The following is a 10,419-nucleotide window of genomic DNA, read 5'->3' as shown; positions in this document are numbered from 1 at the left end:
TCCCCAATGGTTCCATCTGCCCCTAAATGTCCCATCTGTCCCCAATGGTTCCATCTGCCCCTAAATGTCCCATCTGTCCCCAATGGTTCCATCTGTCCCTATGTGTCCCAACTGTCCCTACATGTCCCAATCTGTCCACACATGTCCCATCTATCCCTACATGTCCCATTTCTCACCACATGTCTAATATGTCCCTGTGTCCCATTGGTCCCACACAACCCATCTGTCCTCACGTCTCATCTGTCCCTATCTGTCTCTACCTGTCCCAACTGCGTAGAGACAGATGTATATGTCCCACCTGTCCCTTCATGTCCCACCTGTCCCTTCATGTCCCACCTGTCCCTTCATGTTTATCAGTTTTCGGCTCATATCTTCGGTTCTGATCTAACCTTCAGTTTTTGAACTTTGAGGTTTTTTCCAGTTTTGCTCCCATTAATTCCCATTAATTCCAACCTGTTTCTAACTTGGAAAACTCCCTGAGTTTAGTGACCCTGGCAGTAGCTGAGAGTCGTCCCCAGCCCGTCCTCTCCGTCTGCCGGCGGGCGACATGCATTCCTCCAGCCTTCAGATTCTGGGATGTTCCTGCTCCGCCGCAGAGAGCCGAGACTCGCCGCCGTCGGAGCAGATTAGTCATTTTAGTCTCAGCGGTTTGCTGTAATTAGCTTTTCATCACCTCAGAACAAACAAACAGGAGAGGGAAAGTCAACATTTAGAAACAAAACCGAGCAGCGGATTGGATCCGTGTCTGCGCTCGGATAACGTGGGGAGGAAAACAAAGCGGCTGGAGTTCGGCGCAGCGGTGCGTTCGGATGCGAGCAGATTTCCCTGCGTCGCCGAGGAAAACCTTTATCACCGAGTCTTTTAATGTTTCTGGGGTTTGATGTGAAAGAGCTGAAGTTATATTTTACTGGCTGGCTTCACAGCAGCAGACTGAACGGTTTTTAAAAAGCTTCCTGCAGCTGAACAGAAACGGCGGCTTTAATGGGAAAAACAACAACTGCTGTGGAAAAAGGAACAAAAAAACCATAAAATAAAGTCTTAAACTGCAGCTCTACTGAGAGGACAGGATGGACACGGATCCATTAAATCGGCTGCTGAACTCGAGTTTATTCAGACTGAAGAACATTAAAGAAACCACTCGGGTGTTTTCAGCTTTTCCCGTGACCCCCTGATCTGATGTGTGACGTCCTCAGAGCCGCTGAGGTTCACAGCATTCAGCCGTTCATCAGTGAGAGGATGAATAAAGTTCAGTTTGTTGGAATTAATCGTTCCAACCGGACAGAAAACACCACTGGAGTTTCACTTTTTGGCTTCCTGAAAGATAAAAACCTTCCTTAAACTCCGATGTGGGAATTTATATCAGAACTCAGGTTCAGACCGCTTCAAAGAGAAGCGCCGCTCCGACCCTCGTTACTGCAGCTTCACGCTAAAAAACTGGATCTTCTGCCAGCAGCGGTTCTAACTCGTTTTAATTTTAGAAGAAACTCTAATGGAGAGGAGGACATGTCCACAGAGAAGGAGAGGAGAAACAGGAAGTGTTCCTTCAAACAGTCAGTGAACGCGCTGTCATTAAAAGGTCTGAGCTGCTTCCAGGCCGACAGCCTGAGATCAGTTTGATTCAGAGGAGAAAATGTAAACAATCCATGTCTGATAGTCTGAAGCTGCTGACGGTTAGTTTACTCTGGAGTTCAGAAACGCTACTCTGAAGCGTGCTTATGAGTTAGCATCAGGTTAGCATTGAGTTAGCATCGGGTTAGCTTTGAGTTAGCATCTGGTTAGCTTTGAGTTAGCATTGATTTAGCTTCGAGTTAAGCTAAATAGCTTTGAGCTAGGATTGGGTTATCAACATTAGCTTCGAGCTAGCTTCGAGTTAGCATCTGGTTAGCTTTGAGTTAGCTTTGAGTTAGCATTGATTTAGCTTTGAGCTAGCATCCGGTTAGTTTTGAGTCAGCATTGATTTAGCTTCGAGTTAACATTGATTTAGCTTTGAGCTAGCATTGGGTTAGCAACATTAGCTTCGAGCTAGCTTCGAGTTAGCATCAGGTTAGCATCAAGTTAGCAACGTTAGCTCTCTCCTGCTGTCTTTATGTTGATTTTAGTGTTGTGTACTGATGTCATGACTACATCCGGACAGTTGCGGTGTTGTCGGCCGGCCGTGGCACAGCGCTCGTCATAAACTCCGCCCCACGAATCGCCCACTTCAGAAATGATTGACTAAAATGCTAAAACCTGTTTATTTAACTTTTAGGTCAGAAAAACGGGTCCCTGGACTGTCGTGTGGATGTGTTTGACTGAACAACATTCATGACGCTGCTGCTTTCAGTCGAGATGAAATGAAAGAAAAAGTTCGATTCTCACCCGATAAGTGAAGTTAACCGAAGACGTTCCTGTTCTTCCTCCTTGGACCTCGATCTCCACCAGGCCGCTGTAGTTGTTTTCTTTCTTCGGGCCGATCTCACACACCACGCTGTTGATTTCAATTATAAACCTTACTGCGCCGTACTTCGCAGGAAAAATCAACTACTTTCTACATTTTTCACACATTTAAACACGTTCAGCTTCGTTTTATTTACACTGGATTTACTTTTAAACTTTGAATTTAGTTAAAAATGTTCCAATGAAACATCCTTCTGCTCGTATTAAAATATTCTGCGTTCAAACCGAGGCAAAAAATTCATTGCTATAAAACTTTTATGTTTAAGTGAACAAAAACCAAACTGGGAGAAGCATATTTAAATTATAGCCACAGACTGCTAACTATAACTGATAGTCTTAGATTAAAAAGATCAACATAAAACACGTTTATCAGTCATTACATAATGTTCTTCTGAAGCTTCTGTGCTGCTCACCTGGTGGAGACGGAGTACCTGTCCGGCAGGTGAGTGCACTCCACTCCAGCCACCGTGATCTTCTTGATGTCCTCCTTCTTTATCCCCATGTTGGAGCCTCTGATGGTCACATCGATGCTTCCATCCAGAGGACCGAAGCGAGGGATGATCTGCGGGAGGAAAAAGTCAGATTAACGCTGCGGCGACGTTAGATTTTATTCTCTAAACTCACCTCCTGTGGTCAAAGGGGAAACAGAGAATATAACAACGTTCTGAGACAAAAATGTCTGCTTTTGTCCAGAAAGTTCAGGTGAATTTTAAACCAGGGAAATCTGGAAAATATGCTATAAAGTCTGTATATTACAAAACTTCTCACCAACTGACAGCTACTGTAACTCAAAAATTATTTTTTAATTGCTTTTATAAATAATTCTTTTTTATAATATAATATAATATAATCATCAAGTTTGTTTATTTGTTTAGCTTAATTAGCTGGCGGTAGCCTGTTAGCTTGGCAGCCTAACTGTTAACAGTTAGCTAGTTTAGTTAGCTAGCCTGTTAGCTTGGCAGCCTAACTGTTAACAGTTAGCTAGTTTAGTTAGCTAGCCTATTAGCTTTGCACCCTAACTGTTAACAGTTAGCTAGTTTAGTTAGCTAGCCTGTTAGCTTGGCAGCCTAACTGTTAACAGTTAGCTAGTTTATTTAGGTTATAAAGCTAACAGGTTTGCTAGCTGTTAACAGCTAGCTAGTTTAGTTAGCTAGCCTGTTAGCTTGGCAGCCAAACTGTTAACAGTTAGCTAGTTTAGTTAGCTAGCCTATTAGCTTTGCACCCTAACTGTTAACAGTTAGCTAGTTTAGTTAGCTAGCCTATTAGCTTGGCAGCCTAACTGTTAACAGTTACATACTTTAGTTAGGTTGTAAAGCTAACAGGTTAACTAGCTGTTAACAGCTAGCTAGTATAGTTAGCTAGCCCTCTATTTTAACAGTTAACTACTTAGCTGGCTAAAAAGGCTAGATAGCTAAACTATGCAATTAGCCATCTTTTTCTACAGGACAAGTGAAACTGGTTGCCATCTTGTTTTGTAGATTTTGATTATTAGCAGGAAAAATTTCAAAGTTTTGAGTCTCTTTGAGTCAAAAACTAATTCTAAATAAGCCTGTAAATAAATTTTAAAAACGATAAAAACATTTTCTTTGTGTTTGTTTGCGTGAATCTCCAGTTCCTTCAGACGTTGATGTTTATGTTGTTTAAACGTCTCAGTTTAAAAACATCTGAATTTTAAACGTTGCTCAGCCCACCTACAAATTCGACACAGATGCTAAACTTATTTCAAACTGCTGCACATTTCTGTTGGATTTGAAGCAGCTGAAGTCACGACAGGATGGACTGAACACCGACTTGTTCTTTATATTTAATTTCTTGTCCTTGTTGCTGTTAGCAGCTCTCTCTCCGGCAGGCTGGAAGATTCCTGCGGTAACGACGAACAACTTTTGAGCCGAAACAAAACAAGTTTCAAACACGAAGCTAAAACTCTCAGCTTTGATTAAACATTTAATTTTGTTTTGTGTTCATTAATATTTATCTGGAAGTAAAGGGCACGCCTAATTAAGATTAACCCTCCGAGGACCAGCGATGCAAAATATGTTTTGATTAATTTTTGGGAGAAAACTTCAGGTCAGGCCTCCGGGGATGGATCCGTCTAAATCAGGACTGGAGGACAATCAGAAACCCGAACTCCTCGCTGCAATGAAAGCGAAAACAAACACCTTTTATAATCCACTGCTGGTTATTCCGTCTGTTTGGTTCTCGTCATCTTGGCTTGTAATTCACACTCCGATCCGTGTGAAATCGTTCCCGGCTGCAGCCATGCGTGGGATTGCTTCCTGCGTGCGTTTCTCTGTACCTGCAGCTCCTCTCGGGTTATTACTTTCAAATAATAAAACAACAACAAACAGAATCCCTATCTGTGGAGGCTTTTACAACATTAGGCTCATTTCACGTGAAATGTTGTGATTTATGTTGAAGAAAAAAACGCGACGCCGGGTCGATTAAAGAGACTTGACTCGCAGAAATCCACGATTCTGAAACTTTACGACACTTCCAGCTCAATCTGATACGAAACTAAGAGTTTATTATTAATATTTTGACTGAGCTGCAAGTATTATAATTATTTTTAAATCAGGATCTGATCTGATTTTGTTTCAGGATTAAAGATGAATTATTTCTGGTCTGTTTTGCGATGGTTATAAATGTTTGGTTTAGATCGACCCGGTTTGGTCCAGAATCCTTCGGTCTGCAGGGAGCCCAAACCATCAGCCCTCCGCCGCCGTGCTGACAGCTGTTGTAGACAAACACGATTCTGATCCCTCGCGCTTCCCTCTGAGCGTCCACGGCTCGGATCGGTCTAATTCCTGGATCGTTCTGGTCGATATTTGCCGGTTGTGTCTGTCCTCCTTCTGTCTCTCTGCCTCGACAGACGGTTGTTTGGGCCGATGAGCTGTTTGGGTTTCCTCCAAACCTGCTGTTTGGAAATGACCTTTGACCCTTTGCCAGATGGGCCGCGGCTGCTGGAGACTAGTCGGTGAAACGCAGGTTTTCCGTCGCGGACGTATTTGTGAACTCTTAGAGCTCTGTTCGAGGTGTGTTTTTTCATCGCCCTCATCGTTCCTGCCTCCATTTCAAATTTAATCCTCTGGATTACTCGTCAGGAACATCTGGACCAGGGAGCTTCACAAACCTCAGACCAACCTGCTTCTCGCAGCTTCGCTTCGATCCGTTTAAAAGCAGATAAATCATTTTACCGACGGCTGAACGTCTTTATTTAGTTGTGCTGCTTGTTAGGAAACAAGTCTGTGTTCCTTCCAGGAGCTGGTGCACAAAAACAACTCGACTTTGTGTCTTTGAACATCTCTGCCTGTCAGCAGTTGGGACCAGTTTTTAAATAATTCTAATTTATTGTTTGTGTGGATTTTAGACCTGAAGATGTTTCCTCTCGTAGCCTTTCGGTGCTGCTGAGGTGGGTTTGAGGAGCGGAGAGTTTCTGTTCGATAAATCACGACTCGGAGGAACCTGATGAAGACCAAATCGGTTTTATTCAGACCCTCCAGGATTTCGCGATGTTGCGATCGCAACTATTAATGCAAAATCAAGCAAACCCCGCAAAATCGCGACTTTTTACAACTTTCCCGCAACTTTAACCCAATATTTATTGTTTCTAAAGTGATTCGCCACTGTTTCTGCGGTCTAGTCTCTTCTTTGTGGGTTTGTGTAGCGTGGAATACAAAATAACCCCAAATAACTCAGGAAGAAGACACGTGACGTCACTTCCTGTTAACATCAGAATGCCGGGAGCGTGCAGGAGCAGCAACCGAAGCCAAAATGTGCGCTAATGCTTCACATTTGCCCACAAAGATTTCAGCAAACCAGTTTCCTCCCCAGCTGCAGCTGTTTTGCACGTCCTGCAGTGTAATCATGGAACATAAACGCATCGACAAACACTTTGTGTCTGCAAAACATGTGAGGAGAGCTGCAGACCAGGGACAATCCAGAAATGCTCATGAATGTCAGTTTAGAAGCCATCAAAGTTCTCAAATAAAGCACCTTTTGAGAATGTCAATGTTTGTTGGGAATTATCTTACAGAACTAGGAAGGATTTTTGGTTTATAGATTAAAAGTTATGGTTGTTTATTGATTTTAGTAAAAAAAAAAGGGGCTCGGTGGCTCAGTGGCTCAGCGGCAGACTGGGAAGCTGTCTGGACTCACGTCGGTGATGTTGGGGTCAGGGCACTGGGCCGGCTCCGGCTTCTTGCAGATTTCCCGGTAAAGGCACGTGTTCCCGCACCACACACATCCGTACTCGTCGGCGGCGTGTTTACACAGACTGCAGTCCCCTCTCCCCACCGAGCAGTTGTACAGCACGACTGCAGAAGAAGAAGCAGCAGATTATCATAATGCAGCCGGAGCCGACTCGGAGATGAGGAGCAGCGTGACGACTTCCACGTCTCTCTTCTTCTCCCCCGGAACGCCGCGCGTTTGTCAGAGTGACACACCGACCTGTCAGGGTGCTGTCAATCTTCCTCTCGATCTTCCTCTCAGGATCGTGGTGTTTGATGTGGAAGGACACGTTCACCTCCTGCTGCTCGTCATAAGAAAACTGCGAACAGAGACAAACCGTCATGTTTCCGACGCTCACAAACAACTCGGGGCTCCGCTTTGAGTTTTTTATCGTACGTTCATTTTAATAACTTCACAGGTTTACATAAGGGTTTTACCTGTGAGCGTGTCTGTCTGTTAGCAAAATATCTCATGATCCACTGAATGAATTTTAATGGAATTTTCAGAAACTAATCACTGGATAAACAACTACAACTGATTAACTTCTGGAGCTGACCTAATTCAAGATGGCCGCCACAGCCAACTGACCTCATAAAACACAGAAGCAGCTATAATTTAATCAGGTTTACATATATTGATCTAAAATATGACGTGGTAGTAGCTGAGAGTCATCCCCATCACATCCTCCAAGTGCTACTGATTGTTAGCCTGTTAGCCTGCCAAGCTAACAGGCTAGCTAAGTAAACTAGCTTACTCTTAACTATTAGCTTGCATTATGAAACTCCACTAGTATTTGCTACTTTTGGCTGGAATGTAGCTATTTTTAGGTAGCAATTTCTTAGTTTTAGCTAGCATTTTGCAAGTTATAGCTAGCAATTTGCTACTTTTGGTTAGAATTCAGCTAATTCTAGCTAGTATTTTGCTACTTTCAGCTTGCATTTTTAAACTTAGCTAGCATTTGCTACATTCGGCTAGTATTTTGCTACTTTTAGCTTGCATTTTTCCTACTTTTGACTAATATCTTGCTACTTTTAGCTTGCATTTTGAAACTCAGCAAGTACTTGCTACTTTTGGCTAGCAATTTGCTAGTTTTGGTTAGCATTTTGCTAATTTTAGCTAGCATTTAGCTTATTTTAGCTGGAATTTTCCTACTTATAGCTAGCATTTGCCATTTTCAGGTAGCATTTTGTTACTTTCAGCTTGCATTTTTAAACTTAGCTAGCAGTTGCTACTTTTGGCTAGCATTTTGCTACTGTTAGCTAGCTTTTTGAACCTTAGCTTCTCTCTAAAGCTGTGCTGCTTATAACCTTTAACTAGCCTTTTGCTACATGTAATGTTTAGCTCATGTTTTAGCTACACTTTCCCACTTTGAATTTCTAGCTAGCCCTTTACTATTTTTTAGCTTTTAGGTGGCCTTTGGCTACGTTAGCTTTTAGCTAGTGTTTTTGATACCTTTGCTTTTGGCTATCATTTTCCTTCTTTTAGCTAACGTTTGGCTCCTTTTTGCTTCTTTTAGCTGTAACTTCAGCTCAGTGGAGCAGAGGACGTTCTCTAAGCTCCTCCTCCTCTTCCTGCTCCTGAACTCACCTCAAACCCCGGGAAGGTGAACTCTGACGCCTCCTTGTCCTTCACCTCCACCTGCACCTCCATCTTCTTCATCAGCTCCGTCCCGATGAAGAAGACCCAGTTCTGGAGGACAGACGGGACAAAGTTACCGACTGATGGGGACTGAAAGCAGCCGATGGCTGCCGCCGCCGCTAACTAACCATGCCATCGTAGATCTTCAGGTTCCTCCCCCGGAAGTCGATGGGGGTCTTGTAGCCGACGGGGATCAGCTGCAGCTCCGGAGACTCAAACTGAGGACATTTGTCCGGCTTCATCGGAGGAGGAAGACATGTTTGCTCAGGTGGACTCAGTCTCGACTAAATGTCCTTTTTTTTAAAAGTCAAACTACCTGCTGAGGTTTGATGACGTGCTCTCCGCTCACAGCTTCGTCCTCGTCCCTGCAGAGGTAGTCCAGGGCGTCCCACTGACAGCCCCACGAACTGGTCACACACGAGATGCACCTGAGGACACGAGGACACAACAACACACCTGAACTTCCCGTCTCCTTCGGGACGCGAGTGTGTGAGAGACGCTCAGCTCACGGTGTGTTCTCATTCCTCCAGACGGTGGCCGCGCAATTGTAGAAGTAATATTCTCCCGACGTCAGCAAGATTTCATTCACCTCGACGCGAACCGGGACCGACACGTTGTCTGCACACAGAAACAGAAGAGTAGGCGAAAGCTAACAGTAGCTAAAAGTACCAAAACGGATGGTACGGCTAATATCAGAAAACAGATGCAAAAACAGGAGAAAGGGTTTCTGAAAGTAGCAAAACAGATGCTAAAATGAGCAAAACTGTAAACAAAATTAGCCAAACAGTAGCTTAAAGTAGCTAAAAGTAACTTCAAGTAGCAAAAAGTAGCTAAAAGCAAAACAAATAGTAAAACCAAAAGTAGCAAAACAGATGCTATACTTAGCAAAGAGATTCTTAAGGTAAAAAGTAACAAAATGGGTGCTAAAGCTAAAATGGCCAAGCCGTAGCTAAAAGGAACAAAATATTAGCTAAAAGTAGAAAAATGTTAGCTAAAAGCTAAATGTAGCAAAACAAATGGTAAAACCAAAAGTAGCAAAACTGATGCTGAAAGTAACCGGTCACATGCTAGAAGCTAAAATTAACAAAACAGCAGCTAAAATTTGCAGGATGTAGCTAAAAGTAGCATAACAGATGCTATAATTAGCAAACGGAGGCTAAAGCTAAAGTGCACAAAAAGGGTGTTAAAATTAGCAACACAAATGTTTATATGAGTAAATAACAACAAAATGGCAAAAATCGCTAAGAAGAAGCTAATTAGCTAAAAGTAGCCAAAGCTAACAGTAAATTCCTCTTCTTTTACATTTAGCTTCTACGGCTAACAGCAGCTAATCTTGACGCAGATAAACGCCGGAGCGACACGAGGCGCCGCCTTTTCGCTCAAACAAACAGGAAACGCTTCGGTCCGTGCACCTTGGCGATGAGGAGTGGGTGGGATCTTCTCGGGGCCGGGCAGCGAGCACGTCACCTGCACCGGATTGTCTCTGGACGCCACGGCGACGGAGACGAATTCTTGGTTCCGGTCGTTGAAAATGCATCGCAGCTCGTCGGTGTCCTCCAGCCTCGGGAGCATCGGGATGCTGATCACGACCTGAGGACGGAGATTCAAACCACCGTTTTAAAACCAGAAGATCTCAGAGGTCAAACCTCAGCCGGGGTCACAGAGCGACCCGGGTCATGATCCGGATCAGAACCAGAACTCAATCCAACATTTCATCGGTTTTTATCTGATCTTTGCTGACAGACAGAAACAAACCAACGAACACAACCGGGAACAGAAGAGGTTATCTGTGACCTTTGACCCCAGGAACCTTGAAATCAATGGTGATCACCCTTGATCCAAGAGGTTTCCAGCTGTGGAGTTTAATTTTCCTCTGTTACGTGGCTGCATAGTTGGAGCACAAGGTCATCTGTGGTCTTGACCTTTGACCCTGTCACCCTGAAATTATTGGTGATCACCCTTGAACCAATGAGGTGTCCAGCTGTGGAGTTCAGAGTTAGAGCACAGGCTGACCTTTGACCTTTAACTTCAACCTGATCACCACCAACATCTAACCTTGTTTTACGTCTGAAGATTTTATGAAAATCTGACAGACAGACAGAGACACAGACAGACAGA

At 43.7% G+C, this 10,419-nt stretch overlaps 1 protein-coding gene across 1 annotated transcript in view; it reads right to left on the bottom strand.

Moving 5' to 3' along the window:
- LOC108228289 (plexin-B2) overlaps positions 1-10,419 on the bottom strand; it is a 167,555-nt gene that overhangs the window by 23,904 nt on the left and 133,232 nt on the right. The window contains exons 12-20 of the mRNA XM_037981328.1: positions 9,714-9,891; positions 8,811-8,919; positions 8,618-8,729; positions 8,430-8,537; positions 8,251-8,352; positions 6,883-6,982; positions 6,592-6,749; positions 2,850-2,998; positions 2,359-2,467 (exon numbers count right to left, since the gene is read on the bottom strand). Coding sequence (XP_037837256.1) covers positions 2,359-2,467; positions 2,850-2,998; positions 6,592-6,749; positions 6,883-6,982; positions 8,251-8,352; positions 8,430-8,537; positions 8,618-8,729; positions 8,811-8,919; positions 9,714-9,891 — 1,125 coding nt within the window. The remainder of the gene's footprint in view (positions 1-2,358; positions 2,468-2,849; positions 2,999-6,591; positions 6,750-6,882; positions 6,983-8,250; positions 8,353-8,429; positions 8,538-8,617; positions 8,730-8,810; positions 8,920-9,713; positions 9,892-10,419) is intronic.

This window comes from Kryptolebias marmoratus, linkage group LG18 (genome assembly GCF_001649575.2).
Source record: "Kryptolebias marmoratus isolate JLee-2015 linkage group LG18, ASM164957v2, whole genome shotgun sequence".
NCBI lineage: Eukaryota > Metazoa > Chordata > Actinopteri > Cyprinodontiformes > Rivulidae > Kryptolebias > Kryptolebias marmoratus.
This window is presented reverse-complemented; position numbering and strand designations above follow the sequence as displayed.